This window comes from Phialemonium atrogriseum (genome assembly GCF_030411735.1).
Source record: "Phialemonium atrogriseum strain 8032-3 unplaced genomic scaffold QBC33scaffold_20, whole genome shotgun sequence".
NCBI classification, from domain to species: domain Eukaryota; kingdom Fungi; phylum Ascomycota; class Sordariomycetes; order Cephalothecales; family Cephalothecaceae; genus Phialemonium; species Phialemonium atrogriseum.
In genome coordinates, this window is record NW_026848157.1 from 410,243 (window position 1) to 436,074 (window position 25,832).

A 25,832-nucleotide genomic window follows, 5' to 3' on the forward strand; every position below is an offset into this window, starting at 1 on the left:
AGTCATTAACCACGAGAACCCCGGGTAGGTAGCAAACTTGAGTTCCTTCATAATAGCCACACAGTTGTCAAAGTCCTCTTTCCGCCTTGGTCATACACACCATAATAGCCTCCCTTTGAGTATAAACCACCTTCCTCCATACATTAAACCTTCATTACCATCAACATATTTAGCCCTCACAGAGTATACCTAAAGAAGGGGCTTAGATCTCCCAGGTCAAGCAACTCCTGATCCGTATACAGAGCCCTGACCTCCTCGTCAGTCTTGCCAGCCATAAACTCATCCCTCCTCTTATTCTCCCTCGCATACGCAAACCTCAGCACCAGGGCGGCAATAACAGCAGCAACCAAGATACCCAGGCAAGTACCGTACCCCGCCGGATACCGGGGCGCCTGTCTCGCCAAGAAGATATTGCTGCCCGCGATACCGCCAAAGTTCCCCACCGAGATCATGATAGCCATGCCGACGGCGCGCTTGCTGCTGGGCGCGAGGTTGTTCCCGATCATGGCGACCAGGATGATGAAGGGCGAGTACAGGCCTGCGGCGATGAAGAACAGGAACAGGTACGAGACGCCCGTCATGCGCGGGTGCGGGATGGCGATCTCGGCGATCAGCCCCACGATGCCGATCAGGAATCCGCCGATGATGAACGGCGTCCGCTGCTGGTAGTAGTCGCTGGCCCAGGCGAAGCCGAGCACGAAGATCATGGCTACCACGTAGATGGGGACTGTCATCAGTTGGGCTAGGGCGCTCTTGTACCCGAGCTGCTCGACGATGGTGGGCACGGTTGCGGTGAAACTGGGGTGAGTCGTTAGTGGGGTGGTAAGTTGGTTGGCAAGTGAGGCGAACAGGGAGAGAAAGTTGGGAGAAAGGTTGGGGGGGGAACGCACCCATAAGTTGAGATGGTGCAGGCCCAGAAGCAGATGACGGCGCACCAGATCCTCCAGTCTTTGAAGGCTGCAGTGATGTGCTTCATCTGGATGCGGTCTATATTCGTGACGCGACCGTGGCCCGAGCCAGTCTCCAGAGCGATGCGGTTGATAACGAACTCCTTCTCGTGAATCTTGAGAAAGCCTGCCGTCTCGGGGCTGTCGGGCAAGATTTTCCAGATGACGAGTGACATGAGGACTGGGACGATGCCTTCGAGGATGAAGATCCAATTCCAACCGTTCAGACCGGCGATTCTGGAAGAATGCGTCAGCAAATGGACCATCCGCTATAGAGTCCCGTGGGCGAGTTTACCCAGCCATGTGCTCGATCGCATATGCTAGAAGTCCGCTGAAGGCGCCGGCAAGGGATGCCGCGGCGTAAAAGAAGGCCATTCGCCGTTGCACCTCATATCTTTTGTACCAGATCGTCAGGAGAAACCTTTTATGGAGCGGTCAGTGAACATTCTACACTCCAGATCTGGGGGTTATAAGCTCACGTCGACGCGGGGAAGAAGCCAGCCTCAGCCACGCCTAGGAAGAACCGCGCGGCAACGAGGCCTTCGTAGGTTTTCACGATACCCATGAGCGTCATGACTAGGCCCCAACTAAAGAGCAGGATGGATATCCAAACTGATGGACGCATCAGCTTTAGGACGATGTTGCTTGGCACTTCAAACCTAAACATGACATTATCAGCATGGCGTTCTAATTAAATAGATCATTCCAGCTTGCCAGGGCCAGTTGGCGGGGACTTACAAGCCATAGGGAACAAAGAACACGGTAAGTGCGGTATTGTACATCAGCCCCTTGAGCTTCAGGTCGGTCGCCATACCAGCAATTTTTGCATTGCCGATATTGCTTCGGTCGACGTAGGCGACACTTGGAACGAGATCAGCACTGTGGAGTCGGAGTCTTTGGTGAGCATGATAAATCACGATCGGCACTCACAGATAAAGAAATGACAGCAACGGCACAAGTCGCCAATCGATCTTGCGCAAGATCCTTGCCTCTTCTTCTGGGCTGACGGAACTGACCACTGCGCTGGCAGGAAGACCCAGCTCGACGGTACGAAGACCGCCGGGACCTAGGCCGGCGTCAAGTTTTTCGTCAGCGACACGTTCGAGGTCGTGACTCTGCTCCCTCTCCACTGTCCTATCCTGTTCGGCCATGATGCCGGGTGTGCTCGAGAAGGGCTGTAATGTGCGAAGAAAAGAAGCCTGGTGTGGGAGAAGAGTCAGGGCATTCCTCGCTGCTCGCAATGGCAGATGGATGCGAGGGAGTCCTAGGTTCATCGAGTGGCATTTATAGGTAGGAAGGCATCGTAATGCCACACCCTCCTTCGAACATGTCAGCCAAGCTTCGATGGCATGTCAGCCAACCTTCCTAGAGAGGTTAGCATCCCGTTGGCTACCGGCTTGCCGTTGACATTGGGTTGGGTGGGTCGGTGCGGGGAAGCGGCATATCATCAGCAAATAGCATCAACCGGCACAAACATGGTGTTGTGGGTTGTGCCGACTGGCGAAACAAATCTAGCTTGACACATGCATCCGTGATGATGGTGTCGTAGCACTCGTAGCGGATGCGACGGCATCGAAAATGTCGGTTGTGGAAATTAAACGAGGGCATAATTTATATCACTTATCATGAATGACCTTTTTTGGAATGTAAGAGGTTTTTTTTAGATGTGGTAACCAGGCATTAGATAGACGGGAACAGTCTTACTGCATCCATTTTGTACGACCTTCCCGATTTGCGATTCGCACCTAAACAACGTACTCGGACTGGCGAATTAGATTGCGAACATGACCGTGATGACCCAAAACCGCAACTAAACTACCAGCTGGACGCGCACATATAAACCTTGTGACATTGTGTAATTCAGCGCATAGAAATCCAGCCCAGCGGATCGAGCATTTTCATTCGTCCTTCTCAGACTCTTCATCTGGACAAACTTGCACATCGACCACGACCAACACCTTTTCGCCCTGGACCAGCCTCGTGGCCTCCCTTAACGTAACTAACAATTTTGCGCGCTGCGTGACCTGTGGCCCCAGCACCTTAGCCCCGAGAGAAGCAGCGTTCTGCGAGATATCCGGCAAGGGGTCATCGATCCGAGTGCCGACCCCCTTGTTCCGTGTAGGCCGACCTCGCTCCCGAGCAATATCTTCCTGGTGTTCCTCGTCGTTGTAGAACGAGGCGTTGTTGGCGATGATCACCAGAAGCGGTACTCGGTAGCGGGCCGCCGTCCAGAGGGCCGACGAGCCCATCAGGAAGTCGCCGTCGCCCAGGATGGCTACGGGCAAGAACTCGGTATCCTTGAGGGCGAGGGCTGCACCGACCGCCATGCCGGGCCCTGAGCCGGTTCCTTCGCCGCCGTCCTGGCCCAGGTAGGCGAGTGAGTGTGTGGCACGGAGATCGCGGCCTCTCCATCCAAGAGGTAGTCGGATCAGGCACGTTTTGTCCGGGTTAATGGCGCCGTACAACGCCTCAGCCAAATCTTTCATGTAGATCTTGGTGTCCCCCGGCTGCTGGTGGCGCGGCTGCTGGTTCACTTCTCCGTCCATCTGCTTGGTAATATCTGACAATCCTTGCTGACGTTCCAGGTGTCTACCACCATCCGGTTGTAGTTCGGTTGGTAGACTTGCAGCTAGTAGCGCAGATACAGTCGCGTCTACATCTGCTCGAACGGCAAGGTCGATGGGCGGTTGGCCAAAGTGATCCTTGGACCAGCCACCACGGAGGGTGGAATCGAGGCTGACGTCCACGATGTAAGCCCGTGGCTCTGTACCAGCGCCATATGCGGTCTGCAGTGTTCCGGCCAAGTCGACCCAGTCAAATGAGACGATAGTGTCGGCACTTCGAATCACCTCGCTCTCCTGCGGACTAAGGAACAATTCGGGAGGACTAGCATGGAGAACGTGCTGGGTTGGGAACGCAGCTCCCACCCTGAGGTCTGTGAGGACACGGGCATGGTATCTCTCTGCCAGCTGGACTCGCTCGTGCCAACTCTTCTGTGAGCGGTTCACACGGCCCATCAGGAAGAGGGGTCGCTGCGAAGTGTGCAGGGTAACTCGGATCCTCTCCACGTCCTCTGCAGAAGGACCGGGAGGGGTTGCTTCATGAAGATAGCGTTGGGTGGTTGGAAAGTGCAGCGCCGCCGGGTCCTCCACCAGGGTTTCTTGCAGAGTCACGTCGAGGCAGACAAAGGTCGGTCCTCGAGGCATCTGCGATGCCGCTGCAGCAGCCGTGATAACGCTGTAGATGGCGGCCTGCACCGAGGCTGGCTGATCGTCGAACTTGATAAAGTGCCGGATAAGTGCCGCCTCGTCAGCTGCAGTGTGAATCCAATCGATCCACGGCCGTCTCTTCGCAGCGTCCAGGGGCCCGACACCGCCCAAGACCACGACGGGGACCCGGTCGCAGAAAGCATTGTAGATGGCCATGGTAGCGTGCATCAAGCCTACGCTGTCGTGGACCGCTGCAGCCATTGGGCGCTCGGCGACCTTGGCAAATCCGTGAGCGATGGCGACGCAGTGTTCCTCGTGGAGACACAAGATGATCTCCGGGTTTTGATCTCCGTTGTAGTTGACCAAGCTGTCATGCAGGCCACGAAAGCTGTAGCCAGGTACCAGGGCAACATAGCTGAGGTTGAGCCGAGACAGTTGCGTGACGATGGCATCGCTGCTCCAGACGCGGTTTGGAGGTGCATGTTCTACCATGTTGGGCCGGGAATAGGGGGGGGGAAATGGAATGGATGGATGAATAAAGGTCCAGGGACGAGGATGAACCGGTTCTTTGTGGAAAGGAGAATATGGGTCGTCTTGGAGCTTCCCATAAATAGTTGTACATCACGTCGCAACACGAGGACTACCCCTAGAGGCTGGGCCATTCCGAAGAGTCGGGTTCGCATTCCGAGAAGCTGGGTTATTAGTTACACGATCGAGGTCATGCGACTTACCATTGGTTTCACAGGGGGACATAACGGGGAATGGTCAGGCATATGCTAGATCTCGGTGTTGCCCGAGAACTTTTGTGTCTCACACCCCCTGTCCCCGGGTCCCACACCCGACTCAGTGCAACTCTACAACGTTCCACCGTCCACCCAGCGGCATCTAGAACCAAGCCAGGTTTGTCGTCTCATGGCTGATCCTACTGACTTCGGGCGATCCGGTGAAGGCAGCCTGCTCGGAGATTTCCGCAAAAAGCGTGTATTCCGCAGGCTTTTAGTACGGCGGCGCACCGCCGGCAAGCGCGGGAGCAATTTTGCAGGCGAGTATCCGCAGCGGGAAGTTCCATGAGACGACTGTATAGTGGGGTCGTTGTGGTTCCTGCACTTGTGAAGAGTAAATAACAACGTGCAATTTCTACATGTCTTTATGGCACTGTCTTTCTAAGGACTATTTTCTACCATTTTATCTAGCAGGTGCGGATCAACAGCTATAGCCAAGTAGTGCCAGGCATGGTGAACCCCAACTTTTGCAATCACTGTGATGGTCGCGTTTAGGGATAGCACAAGTCGTTGCAAAAGTTGGGGCTCACGTCGCTATGGCAATAGGCATCCAGTTGTCGCCGCCGTAGGAGATGGCGTTGGGTGCTACTGTTATCTAATCTAAAGGGATTCTGTTGTGCAGCGTTAATCAAGCAGGTCGTTTTTATTGAAGGTATCTAGAAGCTGAAAACCGAGAAACCGTTCTTCGTCACCGTCTTCTGAATTTGGTTAGCCCGAATCTGGGTACTTCTCCCAGCCAGCATATGGCGGGTGCTGCAAGTGGCTGTCTTTAGAGAGCTGGCTTGCTTGCATGAAGTTGGGAAGCATGGCCAATCGAAGGAAGACTGCAAGCGAGAAGATGCTGCCATAAAGAAACTTCAAGGGCAATGGTCTGGCAGCCATCCCTCGTATCCAATAGCATCGCCGTAAGAAAAGTGCACTTCTGTAAATCCCATGCAGGAGGCCGGCACCCCCGCCAGCAGAGCTGTCAGGTTGTTGTGTACCCCGCGAGGAAATGATAAATGGCAAGATCTTCCGTAACTACGGCAATATTCTTTGCAACAACTTCCTTCTGCTAATTCAGTTCCACGTTGAGCAAACTCAATTTTCGCTGTCGCAGCAAGCCATCGTCATGGCGTACTGGTATTGGATTCTAGCTCATTCTGTGGTATGTGCGACGAAACATTGTGCCAACGACACAAGGACTCTCTACTGACATCTAATTACCAGCTTCTGCTTCTGCTACTGGCTATTGCAATGTGAGAAAAGGCTGCCCTGGCTTCCAAGCTCGTGTGAGGGTTTGACACTGACAAGACTTCTACCTAGTTTCGAGCACGTCAACACGGCATCACTCTCCCTACCGCTCTCCCCGGCCCTAACCATCTTCACGATCCTCCTCCCCTTATTCGCCCTGGCCAACGCCGTCTACCACCCCCGGCTCGTCAACTCCACCGACCCTTCCACTATTACCAGACCCAACCTACTGCCAACCACCCTCCAAATCCTCCAACTCCTCCAATTCACCCTAACAACCATCCTCGCCACACTCCTCTCCACCGCCGGCCTCGTCCCCTCCCCCACCCAGACCTGCCTCCTCTCCACCCGGTGGCAGCGCCTCTGGAGCGCCCACGACGGCGACGCCATCCGCGCCATCCAGGACGCCCTCGGCTGCTGCGGCTACAACTCGGTCAAGGACCGGTCCTGGCCGTTCCCCCGGGGAGGTTCCCGCGTCGATTGCGCCGCACAGTTTGGGAGGACGGCGGCCTGCGCGGGGCCGTGGATGGAGGCTCTTAGGCGGGGGTCGGGGGCTGGGTTCGCTGTTGTGGTGGGGGTTGGGGTCTTGCAGGTGAGTAAGGGGGGGCTAATGCTCGCTTTTTTGCTGTGCGATTATGCACATTGCTGATGATGGATGCAACAAATCCCAGTTTGTTGATCTGTTGGTGTCGAGGTGGCTTCACTCCCGACAAGGCTCGACTTGGTCTACGGGCTTTAAACGGGACCGCGACAGGACTCGGCCGCTTCTCGAAGGAAACGAGGTAGAAAGGCGCGACGACGACGATGACGATAACGACGATGACTACAACATGGCGGAGGACACAACTGGGGGGGAGGGCGACCAGGGCGGTCGTCGGCGCCGCGCAGACGGTTACGGTGGTACCGGGATGAGAATTGAGCCTGACCACCATGATCACTGGGGGACTGGAGGAGGATCCGTTTAGAGGCGTGGGGAATATGATATTTTCGGGGCGGGATTGAAAACCCCTCCTACTTGCACGAGAGACATTTCTTGACATTATTCGAGGGGGGTGACGTGTGCGATTGCGATCACGCAAAGTTTCCCGTACGTGGCGACTTGGTACTACCAGATCTGTTTATTATTGCTTGCCGGAGATATGCTCAAACAAGGGTAGAACTCCTATTTATCTCCATAGCTCACGGCCTCGTCTTGACCACTCCGGCCTTTGGCCGTACTTTCATGCGCAAGGGATGGAGATGCATGTGCCACATCGCAGAGCATGCATCCAGAAGCCTCTGAACCCCTCTCACCCGCGGTAACTGGACAAAAGATAAAGAACTCGGTCTAATCCATGACTATTTAAGGAGGGCTGTCTCGCCAGGCCGTGGTCTAGGTCCCCTTCCTCAGGCACAGTTTGGGAGACCTGCCCTTCATCCTCAGACCTTGCTCTGATCCCACATGCGTCGAGCGGTAAAGAAACTCAAGGCCACCAGACGACCAGCAACATTCCCAGACATCTTCGGTCTTACCCTTCCAAGTCTTGCCTACAACCTTTAGATGATCCCGCAAGCAGCACTGCCAACAAACGCAAGACTTCATGAGGCGAAGGGCTAGGGCCGAAGCTGGACAAGAGTATGAGATTGACAGGACAGGTTGCCAGGAACCAGATGCCGAAGAAACCTGATTCTCCCAAGCATGCTATATAATTGATTGTCAGCTGGGCAAAGAAAACATCAAAGTGGTTACTTACAATAAAATAAACCCACTGTAGCGACGTGCCAAATCGGCAGCAGAACCTATCTGCTCGACTCTAGCGTAGGAATATACCCCGTCCAAGGCGTGCTGACATATACGGACTCCGGCATCTGGCGAAGGCTTGAGAACGCGATAACCAGCAGTGACAAACGGGACAGGCAGTATAGCAAGCTCGTCACATAGAGAATTCCCAGATTCAGATCCAATGTTGAGGGAAGTAAGTTCTTCCGTGGGAAGAGACTCGTCGTGGCTTTTTCCAAGAGCTTCTTCGACACCTCCTCCCCTCTCATCAAGCGATCTAAGTGTTGGAAGTTTTTAATGAATTCACTGTCCATGTGTAGATCCAGTTGATTCGTATCCAGGTGGCCAAACTCGCCTGGACTCTCCAAGAAGTTGAGTAGGTCTGACACAAGATCTGACGTCCGCTCGCCGCTCTGATTCTGCTCTAGGGAAAAGATGCTAGTGTAAGGTTGCGGTGCATGCGGCTGGGCGATAGCGTCCTCGAGCTTCTCGTATGCTTCGCCAACTGGGCCTTTATCACGAACATACCAAGAGTACTCCCTCATCAACCGAAGGCAATTTCCCGCGAAGAGTTCGGGATCACCTGTGGAGACGGTCCACTGTGCGAAGGGTATCGTGACCAGGCCAACAACCGGACTCCCCGCGGCGACGACAGTGGCGGTCTGCCAGAGGATTCTCTCCACGGTCGAAGGAAATTCGAAATGCCAGGCTATGGCATGCATGGCACCAAAGAGTCCTGACGCAAAAGCCAAGAGATAGACGCCCGGATGAGCGACAGGATTCTCGGAAATCGGGATGTTGTCATTTGGGATCCTGTCTGGGATCCCAGAGCTTGGCTTGCCCCCTTCCGTAATGGCGTGACCCGGCTTGTTCATTAAGACATCCCAGAAGCTGTCGTATGTTTTCTTGAAGCGCAGGATGGGGGGCGAAGATGCCTCCCGTGATGGTGATGCCTCCCGTGATGATGATGCTTCCCGTGATGGTGATGCCTCCCGTGATGATGATGCCTCCCGTGATGATGATGCCTCCCATGATAATTCGTCCTGTGAGGGTACTTGCTGGGGGGATCTTCCTGGTACCGGTATGTTCTGTCGTCTGAGTCGCATTCCCGTTTCCACTTTTTGAGGCTTGGAGAGATAGACAAGGTAAATAACTGCGCCGCACACTGCGAAGCCCAACGTGATCGTCTCAAGTTGTGAGAAGGCTAGCCCCTGGTTCGTTCGCACGATGAGGGAGAGTGCGAGCTGCAGGAACCCCAAAACGGCAACGCCTTTTGCGAACCAGTCACGCTTGCTTTTGTCCGCAATCTCCTCCTCCGTAATCGTTGGGACCTCAAACCCTGACTCTTCCGCCAGTTGAAGGGCCGTCAGTGGAAATTGTTGCTGTCCTTCCGCCTCCTCGTAATAGAAACCGCCCATGTTCGCGAAGAAGCAGTGGGTAAGTGTCCACTTTGAACTATCTTCGACAGGTTGGCTTTCGGTGTCTGCGGCTTTCTGCTGTTTGGAGGAGCATAATAGCCAGTACGAAAAACGGTTCAGCAAGTATGAACGCCTTGGAGTGAGCCACCAGGGCAGCTCAACAGATCTCCCGTTCAGTTCCATCAGCCGAAGAGCCTGCAAAGCCATGACGAATTCGTAGATGGCGTGGACGACGATCAACTCGGGGAACAATATCGTTATGATCATCCACTTGACGCTCCGCAACCGCCGGCTCCATTTGCCATCTCGTCGACCCCCTGGGACGTTGAGATGCTGAATGCTCCACGTGCAGGCAACGATGGTTGATAAGCAGCTGCTAGTAATGTCCCAAGTGCCGCGGTGGCTATTTCCAGCTTGCCAGCCGACAGGTTGGTCATTGGGCGGGGGGTCGCCCGTACTGTCCCGAGCAGCAGCCGGCGCCGAAAGGCAAAATACCAAGCAAAGGCAAGCCGCAAACATTGGATCCTGTATTTAAAGCAGCTTCTTCTGCGGCATGTTTGGATGCTAATTAATAACTCGGCCCACGATGAACTGAGAGACTAATATTTGTTGCTTTGGTCGAACCGGCAGGCAGCAAAGGCTCCGAGGTAGGCGCCGAGAGATGTGTCAACATCTGGTTCGCCAAAAAGAAACGACGACTGACAGGGAAGTGCCAACCCCCTCCACAGTCATGGATGGTGATTGGCTTTTTGTGCATGCACAGCCAGCCACAGCCACGCTGCGTTCGTGGGCGCAGTGTAGACATTCACGAAGCTGACCTCCGCTCCTCATTCTCTCTCTTCTCTCTCCAGGAATCACGCCTTGATCGGATTGTGTGTCCTACCCTCATGCCATTCGCAATTCGCGCGTAACCGAACGAACATGGAGAAGCCATCTCCAACCACGTCGACGAACAGACTTAGCACCTGGGTGTCGAAGCTGAAATCTGCGAACACCATTGTCAAAACGCATGACAGGCTCCGTTGGGCTGCAATTAACGGCAACCGGGAGGAAATATCTAAACTCCTGAAAGAACATTCACGCTTCTCCACTCTCACCGGGGGACAGAGCGCCTTGGACGTCAACGCCCAAGACAAACTTGGGAGATCCGCGCTGCATTGGGCTGCAGCTCGGGGAAAGGCAGAGTGTGCAAGTGAACTCACGCTTCATGAGAAGGCGAATCGACTACTCAAAGACAAAGATGGCAGAACTCCGCTTCACGAGGCTGTAATCAGAGGCCACGAGGCCATTGTCAACATACTCCTGGAAAATCAGATCCCTCATGCTGTCGACAGAGGAGACAATCACGGTCGAACGGCACTTCACTGGGCAGCTGAGAATGGGAATGAGGAGATGGTGCAGTTCCTTATCGACAGGGATGCCGATATCTTGAAGGAAGATAAGTGCAAAGATACAGCACTGCATATGGCGGCTCGAAACGGTCATCAGACTATAGTACAGACGCTTGTGAAGAAGAATGCCCCCGTTGAAGCCGCCACAGTGCGCTTGGCAGCTGAGAATAACCACCAAGAGGTAGCGAAGTTTCTCATCCAGAATAAAGACCCCGAGGAAGAGGATGGGGTAATTGCAGTGGAATTAGCACAGAAATGGCCTGGTGTTGGAGAGATACTACTCTTGCGGGCTGCTGGGGAGGGGCACGAGGCTGTGGTCAAGCTGCTGCTTGAGGGGGGAGCTAGCGTCGATGCAAAAGATCGGGATGGCCAGACGCCGCTGTGGCGGGCTGCTTGGGGGGGGCACGAGGCTGTGGTCAAGCTGCTGCTTGAGGGGGGAGCTAGCGTTGATGCAAAAAATCAGGATGGCCGGACGCCGCTGTGGCAGGCTGCTTGGGAGGGGCACGAGGCTATGGTCAAGCTGCTGCTTGAGGGGGGAGCTAGCATCGATGCAAAAGATCGGGGTGGCCAGACGCCGCTGTGGCGGGCTGCTGGGGAGGGGCACGAGGCTGTGGTCAAGCTGCTGCTTGAGGGGGGAGCTAGCGTCGATGCAAAAGATCAGGATGGCCAGACGCCGCTGTGGCGGGCTGCTAGGGAGGGGCACGAGGCTGTGGTCAAGCTGCTGCTTGAGGGGGGAGCTAGCGTCGATGCAAAAGATCGGGATGGCCAGACGCCGCTGTGGCAGGCTGCTAGGGAGGGGCACAAGGCTATGGTCAAGCTGCTGCTTGAGGGGGGAGCTAGCATCGATGCAAAAGATCGGGATGGCCAGACGCCGCTGTGGCGGGCTGCTGGGGAGGGGCACGAGGCTGTGGTCAAGCTGCTGCTTGAGGGGGGAGCTAGCGTTGATGCAAAAGATCAGGATGGCCAGACGCCGCTGTGGTGGGCTGCTAGGGAGGGGCACGAGGCTGTGGCCAAGCTGCTACAAGATGCTTCTAAAATGGGCGATAAAGTAAACTAGCAATTACTATTTTATTTCTATTCAGATTTGTCTTCAACAGAAGGGCCTGGGAGACGGGGTAAATATATACTTCTCATGATTACATTCTAGCAGTTTCTAGTTGATTCCATTTTATTTGCTAGAATTGCCCTGCTCTCTATTTATTTGCGTCGGGACTCTGCTATTCATTAAGCTTCACACAACCGCCAAGCCTGATCAGGCGTTTCACAGGGGTTCCATCGCGTTCCATGCCATGCGCATGTCAGATTGCAACCTATGTTCATGCCAATAGAGACAAGCCCAAGTGGCAGGTGAGCTGGTCTCGTGACTCACGTCCCATGGTGGCAGAATGGAAGCTCCCAGACAGCGCCACAGTCAGCACACCCACCGCACACCCACCACGCACCGACTGCACAGATTAAAGCAGCAGCAGCAGCACCAGCCTACTCACGAAGATGGAAATGGCTGATGGCGAGCATTTTTAGATGTAACGGGGTAAGCCTGTGAAGAGCCTCGGCGAAGCGCCTGGCAACACAACCACAATTGACGGTACAGCCAAGGTGCCTTAAGAATCCGTTTGACAAAGGGAATAACGATGTAAGGGTGGCGGGAAACATCGTCAGAGTCTAGATTTACATCTCACAATATCATGTTTTTTATAGATACATTCGCTGCAAGGACATAGACAGTTGTCTAATATAATATGCTGAGAAGAATTGTGCTATTTTATTCTATACAGACCGTAATTATTATGTACAATTCCTAAGCTCTGAAAGGACGATTATCGACACTAGAAGTTTCGTAGGTTAAACTTGATAGAATCCATACTCGTGAACAATACACCGCTTTCCGACATTGCACTTTTTAAAGGCCCAAATGAGTCGGTGGTGAATCCGGCGATGGAGCGGGTTACCCTGAACGTCTTGAGATGTGGAAATGTGCCATTCCGTAGTTCCCATGCCAGAGTCAGTATCGGTTTGTACATGCAATGGTGGGTAAAATTGATGAAAATGGTTTCGATCGAGGCTGGCAGCGTCTCGATGAACAAATCGGCATGTACAGAGGGCTTTCCTATCACTCCATAGCAGAGACACGCACAATCCAAAACAAGAGTCTGCAGATTAGCAAACTCTTTCAGGGATGTTATCGCTTGCTCCCGCATAAAACATCCACAGGCCAGCCCGCCGAAACTGATCTCAAAATGGCGCAGGGTGTCCTTGCATGGGAGAATTTCTCGAACGATATCCCCAGGGCCGAAAAGGTCCCCGGGAAACCGAGCTCCGCGCTTGGGAACGTGCGAAATGAACGCCTCAAGCTTCGGACATGCCGCGGCAAGCTGTGTCAGTTGTCCCCAGGTGAGAACCGACAAGTTGAGCTTGAGCCATTTCAGATTCCCCAGGGCCAACCCGGGGGGCGTCCGAAGGCACCTGCTGACCTCGAGGAGTTCGAGGTTGGGGGCTCTCTCCAACAGGCTGGCGACCTGGCCCAGATCGTGGCTACTCCCGGCATTGGGGTCGGGGAAGCGCAGGCGTAGCGATCTCAGGGATGGGAGTAGAGTTTTTGTCGTCGACGGTGGGAAGAAGGTGCCGCACTGCATCTCGCCGGGAATCATGAGGTAGAGCTGCTGTAGGTTGACGCCGACGGAGCCCAGGAGCAGGCCGACGAAGATGGCCGCCGATGTCCATCGGCGCTGGGGCTGCCGACAAAAGTAGTCCCAGGATAATAGTTTTTCGTCGACCGGTGGCGCCCAACCGTCCGGCAACGAGAGGCCCCGGCGCACCGCTTCGTCCCGTAGGAAGCGCCAGTGCTTCCCTCCCAGCCAGGACAAGTCTGCGTCGATGGCGACGCGGCTGACAAGAGCGCCTAGCCCTGGGCGCCGGCAGATTGAGCGGAGGAACTTGCCCGCCGACCGTGGGGTGGTCGCGATGTAGTCATGATAGATGTATGGCGTTGCGATTTGGTAAAGTCTGCGACATGTCTGACTTAACCTGGCAAAATCACTCCGAGTGTCTGGTGATTGTTGGTAGGCTTAGAGAGGCATTGACTCCTCTCCTAGTCTCTTTCAGATCTGAATATCTTGTACATCCAAGACAGAATTGAGCGCATATGTTGTCAAGTATTTCAGTTGGGAGGTGGTCCAAGGTCATTAGGAGGAGACACCAAGAGCGTTTGAGCCGAATTGCAATAAGGAAAGATGTGTATTAATTGACAAAGAAGACAGTGAAACAGCTGAAGCTGATGGTTGGGGTTGATGACTGTCATTGGAACAATTTTATGCTGCCTTCCCAGCCCCCTCTTTCCCACCTTCACCAGATCAGGTGATGGATTTACCACAGTAAGCAACCTCGGCTCAATATTGCATCATCTCCAATCAGCCCTCATCAGCCTTGCATCAGGCAGACGAGACTGAGTGCGCCACGCAAGTGTAGACAGTGCTAGAACCTTAAGATTTCTTCCACTCCCGCAGCTGCTTGGCAAGGATGAGATGTCCAGAGGAAGACGCCAGCTTTGCCGCTCGCTTGCATCGCGTCTCGATTGTTTCCGGTTCGCCATCGTTCCGAAGCAGCAGGTGGACAAGGTCGAGGCGCCCATGCTCCGCGGCCGCTTCGAGGGCGGTTCGCCCCCCAACAGGCGCCGGTGCGGCATTGACATCGGCTCCCATCTTGAGGAGCATCAGGGCGATGCGCAGATGGCCTCCTATTGCAGCCTTCTGCAATGCTGTTGCTCCGTGGGATTTGCTAGCGGGCGAATTGACGTCTGCGCCGTGTGATAGAAGAAATTGGACCATGCGGACGTCGCCAGAGCCAGCTGCGGCTTGTATCGCCGTCCCACCCCATCCTGGACCCGGAGGGGCGTTTATGTCGGCACCAGCATCTAGTAGGGTCTTGACGAGGCCAATATTTCCTGTTCTGACTGCTCCCTGAAGTGCCGTCTTCCCGTGTATGCCCAAGGCAGGGGCGTTGATGTCTGCTCCCGCCGCTAGAAGGACTTGGACCGTCTGTACGGATCCCTTCTCAGCAGCTACCTGAAGAGCACTGCCGTGATTTGCATTCACATCAGCGCCATGGTCAACCAGGATCTGGATCACTTCGTCGTTGATCGCCCACCGGCTGACTGCTATATGTAGCGCACCATCTCCAATCCAGTTTGACTGGTTGGGGTTGGCGTCCTTGGACAGCAGCAGCTTGACGATGTCAATATGATCTCTATTGACTGCACGATGAAGCGCTGTGCTGCCAAACATGCTAACAGCGGGAGCGTTGACGTCCGCCTTTGCATCCAGCAAGCAGCGGACTACCTCAGCCAAGCCTGTCTGGGCCGCCATTTGAAGCGGAGTCCCAGATTCGCCTCGACTGCCTTTGTTGACATCGGCACCAGCGTGGATAAGACAACGAGCCATCTCGATTGCCTTTGTTGCCGTCGGGTCATACTTCAGTTGTCTCACGCAGGTAGAAAGGGGTGTTGGTAGATCCCAATAGCCATCGGGGTTGGCTCCTTTGTCCAAGAGCAATTGGGCCAACTCGTATCGGTTATTGTCGATGGCAGCGCAGAGAGCTGGAACTCCATAGCTCGGACTTGGTATGCCGTTCACATCTGCGCCTTCTTCGAGCAGTCTTTCGAGTATCAAATCATGACCGGCCCTGACTGCGGCTTGCAGTGCGGTCAGCCCATGCGAAGTTCTTGCGGCCGGACCATTCACATTAGCGCCGGACTGGAGGAGGAAGTTGACCATCTCAATATCTCCTTGCTCAGCTGCAGCTTGGAGACAAGTACGGCCGCTCACGGGTGCCGCGTCGGTATTGACATCCGCGCCAAGATTGACTAGCAGCTTGACAAGGTCGAGGTTCTTCGACTGCGCAGCTGCCTGGATTGCAGCTCGGCCACCAATGGGATTGGGAGGGGCGTTGATCTCGGCGCCTTCGTTGAGCAAGAGCTGAACCACGTCCTCGTTTCCGGATTGCGCGGCTTCTTGAAGAGCAGTCATCCGACAGAGCCCCTGTGCGGGATTATTCACATCCGCCCCTTTCATCAGCAGGAGCTCCATAAATTTGCGTCTGCTGTGTTTTGCTGACGCAATCTGCAATGCAGTTCCCTGACCTCCTATCGCATTGACATCTGCGCCGAGGCTCAATAGCAACCGAACCAAAACAGCATTGTTGTTTGCTACTGCTGCTTGTAGCGCCGTTAGGATCGTCCCCTTATTGCATAGGAACGGATCGTAGTCTTTATCGTCGGTGTCGTCCTCGGCGTCCTCGACATCAGAATCGCTGTCAGAATCGGAATGGCTTTCAAAATCGCCGCCGTGCTCGTAGAACCCGAGCCTTCGCAGATAATAACTCTTAGAGGGAAATCCATTGACATTTGCGCCAGCTTCCAGTAAAACCTGAGCCATTTCTGTCTTGTCTACCACCGCTGCGATTTGAAGTGGTGTCAGGAAGAAACTGTAGTGGCACTGCTCCGCTGCCTCACGGCATGCATCTTCATACGCCATGCCGATGGGACTATCGACATCCGCTCCGGCCTCAATCAAGATCTCAACCAATTCTGTATTGCCGTGCGAGGCTGCCACTTGAAGTGCCGTGCCTGTTTCTCCCGTCGCTTCGTTGACGCGCGCACCTGCCTTCAACAGCACTTGGGCAAGAGCTATATCGCCGCGATGTATAGCACTTTTGAGCAGTGTCGACCGACGTCCCCAATCGTCGACAGGCGCATTCACGTCTGCGCCGCGACCAATCAGCATTTCCGCTATGGCGAGACTGGCGGCACAGCGATGACATCTCGTAACCGCAAGTTCAAGTACCGTCGTAGAGGTAGGGATCTCGTCCACATTGGGATTTGCTCCAGCGTCTAATAAAAGACGAACGAGGATGGAATTGCCTTTCCGGGTAGCTTCATGAAGAGCGGTAGTTTTTACCTCCATTCCAGCAAGGGTGTTGGGATCGACACCTCTCACGATGAGAGCGCGAACCGTGTCAATCTCTTCCAGTCTCGTCGCGCTTAAGAGAAGGTTGGACGCGAAAATCTCCGTTGTAGGCATCTTTTTCTCAATCAGATGCTCAATGACGCAAAACTTTCCGCCCCGAATGACCCAGGCGAGGAGTTTGTCGATTCTTGAAGCCGCAAGCAGATTATTTGAGGAGAGATAGACCGCATACCGCAGCAGTTGGAAGGATGCATCCAAGGTAGACTTGCTATAAAGCTTTTGTACATGCCGGACGACCTCTCCGCTATGCCTCTCGATTGCAATGTTCTCTAGGTTCGATGCAATTTTGGACGTGTACTCTGAACAATCTGGATCGATTAATTCGCCCAAGCATTCTCCAAGAAGCCGTCTGGCCTCACGGTCGGTTTGCTCGAGTGTCGGAGACCCGGGGTGCGGCGATGCATGAAGGGTTCCGTCCCAATGTGCGGATGGTTGATCACTCGAAGTGGATTGAGGTAGCCGATACGCTGGGTTCTCGGACACACCAGTGGGCAGGTCGCACTGAGCTTGTGGAAGCATCCACGACAGGTTCGACGGGCCGGAGAGGTCAGCAAATATATCCATATCCCAGGCCACGGATAGGTCGGAGGACGAGGCAGAGAGTCCAAAATCATATGCGGGGGCAGTCTGGCCCATGAGCTCGACTATTACTGATTAGTCACGGAGAAATGACTTGGAAACTTTCGGTTTCACTCACTGCATGACTCTAAGATGTCCTGGAACTGAAACCATGGTATATGTGCAAACTCGATGCCTCCAATAGCTTCCGCTGGCGGAGTACGAACGACGACTCCATCCGGAACGTCCATTGGATCGACTTTATAAAACATTAGCCTTCACACATGTCGTAGTCTGTTGGATTAAGACAAGCGCAACTTGCCTGATTCTCCCTCAGCCTCAAATCGAGGGCCAACATATCTCGATATTGCCTTTTTCAATTTCTTCGCCGAGATCAATCGCTCATTGATGAGAATCTCAGTCTCTTTCCCCTCCAATTTCCGTTTCTGCACCACACTGGCAGCGAATTTCCACTTGTCGTTGGTGGAGTTTTTCCCCACGTGCCATTGCCTCAACTTCCGCACGTATTGCGCCTTGCTGCTGGCATGTTAAAGGGTCTGGCCAGTTGTGGTGTTGGGAAAGATGACTGACCTAGCGGAGAATCCATGCTCATTCTCCATCCGCCTTCCGACCTCATCCAGCGTCAAGTTTTCCTCCAGATAGAGGGCGGATATTCTCGCCTTGTGCGAGTCCCATTCTGCTGAAGAAATTTTCCGTGCAGTCGCCATAGCTAGTAGACAGAATGTGCAAGGGCGGGAACTGATCGCGTTGGAGAAGAGGGATGGTGAGGCAACAGGAGCCGATGCGGTTTGCCCTGTACTTATGCTTTACATACGGTTGATCATTCCCTGCGTGGAAGAAATTGTGTCTACCTCAATGAGAAGACCAGAATTTGCGCTCTGTTTGTCGAGGGGACGATCCTATTGGTATGGCGTTTTGGGGGCGTACCCTGGCCGAGTTCTACGTACTGCGCCTGGTACACCTGCACCGGGGATTTAAAAGTTAGCATGGCAGGGGTAAACTACAACCTGGAAAACAGTTGCAGGATGGTCCCACCAAGTACTCGCGCTAAGCCTTGAAACCACCGTGGGAGGTACGCCAGAATTTGTAGCTAATTAACCCCCCCACTCCCGAGCCCCGTCGACGCACATTCTGGCACAGGGCTGAGTACCCATAAGGCACCCCGGCCGCTCCTCTTGGTGCTGATTGGTCGTGACCAAAATTTGTGTTCTCCACTTGGACATCTAAGCCCACCCCCATTGGACGACAAACAAGGTGAGAAGACCAGAATTTCGACGGACACAGGTTGAAGATGGAACTCATATAGATCAGAAGAGATGTCTTGGTCGACTTTCCCAAGCTACTGCAACCCTACCTGCTTGTGTTTCTCTTCAACTCCAGTACACCCAGAAAAGCGACAGACTACTCAGCGTTCTCCATGTCCTTGTCAGTCGAGGCGATAATTTCCATTGTTGGGGTGTTAATCAACATCCCCCCCGCCGCCCTTCTACTCTGGAACCTCGGCAAGAGGAACCGGTCGAAAAAAACCAGAGTATCAGGTACTTGCCACAAACAATTTCACACTTCCCAGCATGACTTGTAACACGACAATAGGGGAAGATGCCGAACGAAAACCCTCCGAACAGACTGGAAGCACCTCTGGACCAAGCCAACAGAACGTCGATGTCGTGATTATTTTCCAAGCGCCCTGAGCAGTGCAAGCATGTATCTGTCAGTGATATCTAGTCCCAATAAAGAAGTGCGGTTCATTGGCAGGAGAGCCTGCATCCTGTCTAGAGATGAAGTAGGGCGCTGGTGTTGGTTATATGGTGAATATTATGGGGTTTCTCATACCGAATCAGGAAGTGCTCTACTGTCTCTCGCGATTGTCCGCTTAAACATTGGTCCGTTGGTTCTGCTTTGATCTGATGGGGGTATTACCTGTTGCGGCGTGCCATTACTGTTCTGAGTTGGGCCAGTATGCTGGCCTCCTTGCGGTAGAGTTGGTCGTACAGCTTGTGTGCTTCCCTAGCAATGCAGATCCAACTTAAAAGGGGAGGCAGACAAATGCAATATCTGCATAACTGTACTTGTCATTCACCAGGTACTGATGTCCTTCAAGAAAAGAACTCCATTCAGCACACCCAACACGCGGCGGATTTCGTTGACATGTCGATCAGTGGCGCTCTGAATCTTCTCCTTGTGGTGGATCTTGAACCATTGTCGGATTGGCCCTCGGCGATGCGAATTCTAGGGGAGGAGAGGAGGCCGGCGGGGAGCTTCTTGGGTCGCGGCAGTGGCCTCGAATGGGGACGCTTGGGTTCTTCTGGAGGTAGGAAACGACACACCGGGTGATTTTGTCTGTGATGCCCGCGATACCGACTGCGAACTCATATTGCGGAGAGTTGGGACTGGTAATATTCGGTGCAATTGGCCTCCTAAGAAAAAAGTTGGAAAGTCGGAGGGAGCGCCGAGTCACAAAAAAGTCGGAAAGCCGGAGCGCCGAGTTACGACTGACAAATCGGAGGGGTAACCTGTCGAGCCGAGAGAGAGCGCCGAGATTGCCTCCGGTGCCCCGATCCGCCCGGCCCCACTCTTTTGGAGGTGCCTAGTATGAGCATGACGTCATTGAGATCGAGGATGTAAAAAGATACTCAACTCTCAATTCTCAACACATTCCAGGATCACTCTTGACTCTTGACTGGCCTTTCTTCTCCTGCAACTCCAAACCATGTCCAAACTCATCACTATTTTTGGCGTCACTGGCTACCAGGGTGGCTCTGTCGTCAAGCACATTCTTGAGGACCCCCAGCTTTCCAAGGAGTACAAGATCCGGGGTATCACCCGTGATACCTCAAAGAAGTCCGCCAAGACCTGGCCAAGCAGGGTGTCGAGGTTGTGTCGGTATGTTTCCCTGGCGAGTCCGACCGCGGCCATTTGAATAACTAACAAGATCTAGGCCGACCTGAACTCCATTGATTCCTTGACAGCTGCCCTCACAGGCTCCCACACCGTGTTCCTCGTCACCAACTACTGGGATACCGGCAACGGCGACATAGAATATTCCCAGGGCAAGAACGTGACCGACGTGGCCAAGAAGGTCGGCGTTTCCTATATCCTCTTCTCGTCGCTCTACCATGTCACCGAGGAGACCAAAGGCCGCCTAACCAATGTCCCGCATTTCGACAGCAAGGCGAACATTGAGAAATACATCCGGGCTTCGGGGCTCAAGTGTACCTTCGTCCTGCCTGGCTACTATATGAGCAACTTTACTCAGATGCTCAAAAAGGCGAAGGACGGCACCTACCAGCTGTTCTACCCCGTTGATGGCAAGAAGGCCAAGCTCCCCCTGTTTGACGCCGCTCATGATACCGGTATGTCTTTCGACTTTCTCCATAACTGTGCCTTGTATTGCAACTGATGATTCCCAGGCCTCTTCGTGAAGGCCGCTCTTAAGATTGCTGATAGCCTGCAGGGCAAGCGGGTTCTAGAGGCTGCCGACTACTACACGCCCGAGGAGATCATTGAGATATTCAGCAAAGTCACTGGTAAGAAGGCGGCATTTATTCAGGTTACTCCCGAGCAGTACAGAGCGTCCCTGCCCGAGGCTATTGCGCTGGAGTACCTCGAGAACCAGGTTTTTGTCGAGGACCCTGGCTACTACCTCGGAGCGAGTCTCGAGCCTAGCCTAAAGCTTCTAGACGCTAAGCCTACTACCTGGGCTCAGTTCGTTGAGAAGAACGCCGCGGCTTGGCCCTAGGAGCCCCTGCACACGGCAATATTTCAGAGCCATGGGGACTTTTTTATATGCGAGGTGGACGAAACTTATCCAGGAAACTAATTATTAAACTGCCAAATTGACGTTATCGCATTATGCATCAATATCCATATCTAATCCAGCCTTGTAAAAAGAGGACAACAGAAAGAAGGGACGAAGAGATTCTTCTCGAATCGCAAACTCGAGACTGTGAAAGCACCCTTGATGCTTAGCACACCCACGACTTTCGGTGGATAATTATTGGTAATATGATGCCATTTTGTTACACCGTCAGATTTAGCCGGCAGGATATCGCAGTTCTTCTTCGAAATGACATGTCTCTGGACATGGCTATTGACAAGAAAACATTGGTCTAAAAGATGCACAAGAGCGAAGCATCCACGAGCTTATCGAAAATGCGCCAACATCAGCCCTCGAAACCGGCCACCCCGCTCCCCAGCCCCATCTCCAATCAAGCAAAACACATCAATCCCGCAACGAGCGCCGCCACAGCCACGCCGGCAACAGTCGGCGCCCTCGAAGCAGCACCGGCCTCGTGGAAAGCCGTGATGGCGGTGGTCCGGTTATTCTGCCTCAGGCAGCCGCCGAACTGGGACAGCGTGTCGCTCTTGTTGGAGTACTGCGACGACGTCTCGCACCACAGGTAGCAGCTGTCCACCAGGTTGACGCTGTTCGGCGCGCAGCAGGCTACCACGGCCTTGTCTTTCGGGTTGTCACCGGGGGTGATGACGTAGTTGATGTCTTTGGGGAGGGGTAGTGACTCGAGGGCTGGGATGGAATTGTTGGCTGGACATATCAGTGCCATGGTTGTTATTTGGCGTGGAGGGTTGTGAGATTGGGTGCGAATATTTCTTGGTTTTGGACGTGTGCGGCTGCTTCAAATGATCGAAGCGCAAATGAAGAGGTGAGAGAGGATGGACGTCGTGAGAGAATGGAGGAAATGGTTTGGTCTAATTATGCGAAATTGATGAGGCGATGTTTTGTGCCTGGAAAGATCAACGGAATCCTGGGGAAAGGATCGCCGAAGGATGCGCTAGGCTACCATACGCGAGCCCTGCACCACTTGATGATTGGAAGGGTTGAACTTGGCACTGTAACGTGAAACCTGATCGGGGGCCAATTTTGATCATCAATAACAGTTACGCAACTACTACCATGCATTAGGAATTAATAGAACCTGTATCCTCACATCTTCCCCCCTAAATCGCAGTTGGCCTCGCAATCGCTGCCGTGCTAGAACACACACAACCACCCGTCGCAAGACTCGTCACCGGCGGCGCCGTGCACGTAGCTTCGAACCGCCACGGCTCCGTAGTCGAAGGGAACGGATCCGCTCGAACAATCTCGGCCTTCACAAGCGTCACGATAATCTGTCCCGTGCTCAACGAAAATGCCCGGTGACCCAGGACCCGCAATAGGCTCGCGATCTCTCCGCTGTGTGCCGTGACGCTGATCAGCTGCCCCTCATCGCTCTCAAACACCTCGTTCAGGGCCGTCCGGCTGCGCACGTCCTCGGCGTCAGACGACTCCGAGTACGTGCCGTTCCACAGCGGGTCGGTCTCCGCGAAGCCCGCCTCGATGGTCCAGTCCGGGAACCGGCCGTGGATGTACGTCCGGCTGCTCCGGCGGTCGCAGGTGTGGATGCTGACGCCCTCGCGGAACAGCTCCTTGACCGTGGGGCGGAAGGGGCGGTCCGCCGGCAGGGACAGCGTCGAGAAGGTCAGGTTGGCCGTGTCCATGGCCCGGGTCAGCGGGGACACGTAGTAGCTCTGCGGCGGGGGCTGTTTCTCGTTGGCGATCTGAGACGCCCAGAACGCGTTGGCTCGGAAGGCCTCGGCCTCGCCTTTGGGGGTCAGGTGGGCGTCGGCGAAGATGGCGGTGCCGTTGCCGTCGAGCTCGGACCAGTAGCACTGTGGACGTGGATTAGGGAAGTCAGCACGTCGAAGCGTGCGAGTGGGTTGGGAGGGGGCGTGAGCGGGAGACTGACGTTCCATGCCGGAGTTCCGTAGAAACTTTCGGCGGCGTTGTGATACCCTTCACCATGGCGACCCAGGAAAAGCACCTTATAGGACGTGCCCGTGGGAGCCTTCTTGTTTAACTGCTTCACATGGAAGACAAACCGCTGCCACAGCGTCTTCTCGCCGCACTTGCTGAGCAGTTCATCCGACGGGTACGTGCGATCAATGATGCCGAAGTTGTGTTCTGCCTAGTGAAGGGTCAGCCTCAGGTTCTGCTTCAAGTTACTAATGATAAAGTGGGATGACGGACATAGTCGAACGTCGATGGATTGGTTGCAGGGTCATCCTGTAGGAAGAAACCTGCCATGGATGAGAGGTTTAGGTACGAATCGGAGCAGGATTGTGCCCATGTGGTCGATACCAATAGAGGCACCGAGAGTGCGAGGTACTGAAGGCGCACCATGGTTTGTCTCGACGAAGAGCAGAATCAAGAGATTAGTATGACAATAATGGCAGATGGCGAAGGACGTGGAGCTTGGGAGTAGAGGAAGATCATTCCCTTGCCAGCAATTTAAAGCTGTCCCAAGAGTCTGGCTCCGCAGCAGCTACAAGTGAGGTTGGTAATATGAACAGGGTAACAGGCGGGGCGGTGGGGAGCGATGATGATACCAACGCCAATCGATCGACAACGTGCATGCAGGGCTGCCGTTGTGCCAGAGCTGCTTACCATTCTTCTTCAGCAGTTCCACATGCCCCCACGGAGATTAAACCTTAACAAGTTCAGTCGCCCGCGACTGAACCAGTTTAGCTCAGGAGCTTAAACAGAAAGGAACAAACTTTGACAAGCTTTACACGTGTATCGGTTCTTAGCTCGTCTGCGGCGGGGGACTTATTCGTCTCTCGCGTGGCGAAGTGGCCCCACGTCCGCAACCGCTTGATCTGCTAAACCTCTCGCACCCCGGGACGATCCCGACAGCCAAGCGTATCTGGTCCGAGTTTCTCCCCTAGTTCGAGACCAAAGAGGCGCACGTGGGCGGCAATTCCACACTATCTATACCGGTTAGCCCTTTATCTAATAGTCTCCGCGTGTATTTGCGTAGCTTACAGAGCAGTGTCCCCCATGTCGCTGCCAGACTGCGAGTGGGAGGTGAAGGTAATATGCGTTGTGCGCGTCATTTGCATGCATTGTGATGGTCACCTGAGTGGTGGCGCTGCTGTAGGTGTTTTTGAGACTCCGACTTGTCAACGATGGATATGCGGATACGTCCTCCCCAATCTTGTAGTGGGTGTCCAAGGTTATGCCAGACTTGGTGTGACCTAGAACGGGACCCGAAGTGCGAATCTTGGCACGGGGCTCATAAATAGGGTTTCGATCCTTCATGCGAATGAAAAGCAGAGGTTCTGGCTTTTCATAAAGGTGTGCAAGCCCCACGGACCGGTTGGTTCGGGATTCTCAGACCAGAGAGCGTCCAGTATGTCCAGGATATCGTTGATGTTACCTATCCCAAGGTGACTCTTCATATCCTGCAACCTTTGTCGGACTTTGTTCCTTTTTTCCTGGTCCGATATGCAGGATCCGACTATGGCCAGGGGCCAGCATAGCAGGGTGTTATTCTGAGCCGCCGATGGTATTCCGTCCAGATAGGCAAGCGCACTCTCGACCGTAGTGTCGATCAGGTCCGAGCCGAGGGTTCTTTTTTTTACCGTCGCGGATGGCTGGAAGGTGCCGGTATAGAGATACACGAGGACAGCCTCTCGATAAAAGAATCCGCTGTACCAAAGGGCCGGGTTGGCTTCTTTGTCAGGAGGAAGCCAGGAAAGGATCTCGGCTTGGAGTGTGGCAAAAAGTGAGAATCTCTCGGCCAACGACTCCGCAGACAGGGATAGGCAGTCCGAGGGGTCATAATTTGTGACAAAAGTATTGACCCTTGGGATGAGGAGCAGAAGCTCGATCCAGCATCCGCACAGACTACCGACAAAGGGGCTTCCGGCAAGTGCATGCGCTTTTGCCTCGATCGTTTCATGTATTGTAAACTGCATGCTGAGTTTTGGGTCGAGGGAGATGAGGCTCAGCGTCGAGACGTAGACGTAGAATTCAACAAGAAAGTCTTCCAGCGCGGATCGTTGTCCAACCAGAGCATTGGCCAGGATGGATGACACGAGATTGTTGGCGGCATTCAGGTGCTTGAAAATCGCGCCGTCTCGATTGCCTCTGACCGTCTACACGGAGTCCTGATTAGCTCTCGAGTTCCTACGGCTTCACTTGAGGGAATAAAAGGGCGGGAGAGCAAACGGCGCCGTACCTCGGTAAAGCACAAAACCAAAGAACCAACACCCAGCGCCATGATCTTGGCACCGCCCTCATGGACGTAATCGTCGATACTGTTGCGGAAGAGCACCAAGGCCCTATGATAATAAGAATGTGCCAATGTCGCCTGCTCCGCCGGCAGAGCAACAGCCCGATGCAGGGCGCTCACGGTTAGAATCAGGTGCATGATGAGGTCACTCGATAGCGCCATCGGCATCAGCTGCGACAGAAAAGGGTTCTCGACACGGAAGCCCCCGGACATGGCGAGGGACGTCCGGGTGAGATAGTGCCCGAGGATGTGGAAGCCTTCTTCTCCGCATTGTTCCCATACGCCGCATGTCCCGAAGGGAGAGAGGCTCGGCGTCGTGACAAGTCTATGGCTGTTGCACAACCTGGCAAGAGCACCTGTATCTGATGAGAAAGTCGGAGAGCCGGGGGAGATAGTGGGGGAAAGGTGCGATGTGTCGCCGG

At 54.2% G+C, this 25,832-nt stretch overlaps 12 protein-coding genes across 12 annotated transcripts; 4 read left to right on the plus strand and 8 right to left on the minus strand.

Annotated features, from left to right (window-relative positions):
• Positions 1 to 176: 176 nt before the first annotated feature.
• Positions 177 to 2,098, minus strand: QBC33DRAFT_455543 (major facilitator superfamily domain-containing protein; the record flags this gene model as incomplete). Its single annotated transcript, XM_060424774.1, has 6 exons — positions 177 to 798; positions 891 to 1,184; positions 1,243 to 1,368; positions 1,427 to 1,606; positions 1,686 to 1,808; positions 1,878 to 2,098. 6 exons carry the CDS (start codon positions 2,096 to 2,098, stop codon positions 177 to 179), a joined length of 1,566 nt encoding a protein of 521 aa, XP_060281483.1.
• A 522-nt stretch (positions 2,099 to 2,620) lies between these two features.
• Positions 2,621 to 4,782, minus strand: QBC33DRAFT_175936 (thiamine pyrophosphate protein TPP binding domain protein). The gene has a single exon (XM_060422390.1). It carries the CDS (start codon positions 4,646 to 4,648, stop codon positions 2,846 to 2,848), a length of 1,803 nt encoding a protein of 600 aa, XP_060281484.1. The 5' UTR covers positions 4,649 to 4,782; the 3' UTR covers positions 2,621 to 2,845.
• Positions 4,783 to 6,049: 1,267 nt separating this feature from the next.
• On the plus strand, positions 6,050 to 7,136 carry QBC33DRAFT_571828 (uncharacterized protein; the record flags this gene model as incomplete). Its single annotated transcript, XM_060430624.1, has 4 exons — positions 6,050 to 6,085; positions 6,148 to 6,176; positions 6,244 to 6,763; positions 6,843 to 7,136. The coding sequence occupies 4 exons, from the start codon at positions 6,050 to 6,052 to the stop codon at positions 7,134 to 7,136; spliced, it is 879 nt and encodes a 292-aa protein (XP_060281485.1).
• Positions 7,137 to 7,554: 418 nt separating this feature from the next.
• On the minus strand, positions 7,555 to 10,068 carry QBC33DRAFT_175948 (uncharacterized protein). The gene is made up of 2 exons (XM_060422391.1): positions 7,905 to 10,068; positions 7,555 to 7,852 (listed from the first exon to the last, which is right to left on the minus strand). Exon 1 carries the CDS (start codon positions 9,865 to 9,867, stop codon positions 7,951 to 7,953), a length of 1,917 nt encoding a protein of 638 aa, XP_060281486.1. The 5' UTR covers positions 9,868 to 10,068; the 3' UTR covers positions 7,555 to 7,852; positions 7,905 to 7,950.
• On the plus strand, positions 10,069 to 11,896 carry QBC33DRAFT_175955 (ankyrin repeat-containing domain protein). The gene is made up of 3 exons (XM_060422392.1): positions 10,069 to 11,148; positions 11,347 to 11,399; positions 11,598 to 11,896. The coding sequence occupies exons 1-3, from the start codon at positions 10,270 to 10,272 to the stop codon at positions 11,794 to 11,796; spliced, it is 1,131 nt and encodes a 376-aa protein (XP_060281487.1). The 5' UTR covers positions 10,069 to 10,269; the 3' UTR covers positions 11,797 to 11,896.
• A 582-nt stretch (positions 11,897 to 12,478) lies between these two features.
• On the minus strand, positions 12,479 to 13,553 carry QBC33DRAFT_175971 (uncharacterized protein). The gene has a single exon (XM_060422393.1). It carries the CDS (start codon positions 13,385 to 13,387, stop codon positions 12,566 to 12,568), a length of 822 nt encoding a protein of 273 aa, XP_060281488.1. The 5' UTR covers positions 13,388 to 13,553; the 3' UTR covers positions 12,479 to 12,565.
• Positions 13,554 to 14,218: 665 nt separating this feature from the next.
• On the minus strand, positions 14,219 to 18,293 carry QBC33DRAFT_496034 (ankyrin repeat-containing domain protein; the record flags this gene model as incomplete). Its single annotated transcript, XM_060425560.1, has 4 exons — positions 17,909 to 18,293; positions 17,640 to 17,854; positions 17,457 to 17,576; positions 14,219 to 17,409 (listed from the first exon to the last, which is right to left on the minus strand). The coding sequence occupies exons 1-4, from the start codon at positions 18,043 to 18,045 to the stop codon at positions 14,219 to 14,221; spliced, it is 3,663 nt and encodes a 1,220-aa protein (XP_060281489.1). The 5' UTR covers positions 18,046 to 18,293.
• Positions 18,294 to 18,624: 331 nt separating this feature from the next.
• QBC33DRAFT_545069 (uncharacterized protein) lies at positions 18,625 to 19,374 on the plus strand. Its single transcript, XM_060428526.1, has 2 exons — positions 18,625 to 18,876; positions 18,932 to 19,374. Exons 1-2 carry the CDS (start codon positions 18,756 to 18,758, stop codon positions 19,027 to 19,029), a joined length of 219 nt encoding a protein of 72 aa, XP_060281490.1. The 5' UTR covers positions 18,625 to 18,755; the 3' UTR covers positions 19,030 to 19,374.
• A 674-nt stretch (positions 19,375 to 20,048) lies between these two features.
• On the plus strand, positions 20,049 to 21,077 carry QBC33DRAFT_455696 (uncharacterized protein; the record flags this gene model as incomplete). Its single annotated transcript, XM_060424784.1, has 3 exons — positions 20,049 to 20,225; positions 20,277 to 20,691; positions 20,749 to 21,077. 3 exons carry the CDS (start codon positions 20,049 to 20,051, stop codon positions 21,075 to 21,077), a joined length of 921 nt encoding a protein of 306 aa, XP_060281491.1.
• A 235-nt stretch (positions 21,078 to 21,312) lies between these two features.
• On the minus strand, positions 21,313 to 22,029 carry QBC33DRAFT_545074 (uncharacterized protein). The gene has a single exon (XM_060428527.1). The coding sequence runs from the start codon at positions 21,898 to 21,900 to the stop codon at positions 21,547 to 21,549; it is 354 nt and encodes a 117-aa protein (XP_060281492.1). The 5' UTR covers positions 21,901 to 22,029; the 3' UTR covers positions 21,313 to 21,546.
• Positions 22,030 to 22,209: 180 nt separating this feature from the next.
• Positions 22,210 to 23,608, minus strand: QBC33DRAFT_476338 (putative GPI anchored protein). Its single transcript, XM_060425255.1, has 3 exons — positions 23,364 to 23,608; positions 23,083 to 23,301; positions 22,210 to 23,005 (listed from the first exon to the last, which is right to left on the minus strand). The coding sequence occupies exons 1-3, from the start codon at positions 23,514 to 23,516 to the stop codon at positions 22,295 to 22,297; spliced, it is 1,083 nt and encodes a 360-aa protein (XP_060281493.1). The 5' UTR covers positions 23,517 to 23,608; the 3' UTR covers positions 22,210 to 22,294.
• Positions 23,609 to 24,369: 761 nt separating this feature from the next.
• On the minus strand, positions 24,370 to 25,623 carry QBC33DRAFT_571835 (fungal-specific transcription factor domain-containing protein; the record flags this gene model as incomplete). The annotated part of the gene is made up of 2 exons (XM_060430625.1): positions 24,370 to 25,273; positions 25,357 to 25,623. The coding sequence occupies 2 exons, from the start codon at positions 25,621 to 25,623 to the stop codon at positions 24,431 to 24,433; spliced, it is 1,110 nt and encodes a 369-aa protein (XP_060281494.1). The 3' UTR covers positions 24,370 to 24,430.
• Positions 25,624 to 25,832: the final 209 nt, after the last annotated feature.

What these genes read in the sequence shown, in the direction of transcription:
- QBC33DRAFT_175936 (XM_060422390.1), bottom strand. Translation starts at nt 4,648, where the DNA reads ATGGTAGAACATGCACCTCCAAACCGCGTCTGGAGCAGCGATGCCATC.
- QBC33DRAFT_175948 (XM_060422391.1), bottom strand. Translation starts at nt 9,867, where the DNA reads ATGTTTGCGGCTTGCCTTTGCTTGGTATTTTGCCTTTCGGCGCCGGCT.
- QBC33DRAFT_175955 (XM_060422392.1), top strand. Translation starts at nt 10,270, where the DNA reads ATGGAGAAGCCATCTCCAACCACGTCGACGAACAGACTTAGCACCTGG. An exon ending in CTGCTTGGGGGGGGCACGAG is followed by an intron (nt 11,149 to 11,346) that starts GCTGTGGTCAAG and finishes GAGGGGCACGAG; the next exon opens with GCTGTGGTCAAGCTGCTGCT. An exon ending in AGCGTCGATGCAAAAGATCA is followed by an intron (nt 11,400 to 11,597) that starts GGATGGCCAGAC and finishes TGCAAAAGATCG; the next exon opens with GGATGGCCAGACGCCGCTGT.
- QBC33DRAFT_175971 (XM_060422393.1), bottom strand. Translation starts at nt 13,387, where the DNA reads ATGATTCCCGGCGAGATGCAGTGCGGCACCTTCTTCCCACCGTCGACG.
- QBC33DRAFT_545069 (XM_060428526.1), top strand. Translation starts at nt 18,756, where the DNA reads ATGTCCTTGTCAGTCGAGGCGATAATTTCCATTGTTGGGGTGTTAATC. An exon ending in GAAAAAAACCAGAGTATCAG is followed by an intron (nt 18,877 to 18,931) that starts GTACTTGCCACA and finishes ACACGACAATAG; the next exon opens with GGGAAGATGCCGAACGAAAA.
- QBC33DRAFT_545074 (XM_060428527.1), bottom strand. Translation starts at nt 21,900, where the DNA reads ATGGCACTGATATGTCCAGCCAACAATTCCATCCCAGCCCTCGAGTCA.
- QBC33DRAFT_476338 (XM_060425255.1), bottom strand. Translation starts at nt 23,516, where the DNA reads ATGGTGCGCCTTCAGTACCTCGCACTCTCGGTGCCTCTATTGGTATCG. An exon ending in ATCCATCGACGTTCGACTAT is followed by an intron (nt 23,302 to 23,363) that starts GTCCGTCATCCC and finishes ACCCTTCACTAG; the next exon opens with GCAGAACACAACTTCGGCAT. An exon ending in ACGGAACTCCGGCATGGAAC is followed by an intron (nt 23,006 to 23,082) that starts GTCAGTCTCCCG and finishes CCACGTCCACAG; the next exon opens with TGCTACTGGTCCGAGCTCGA.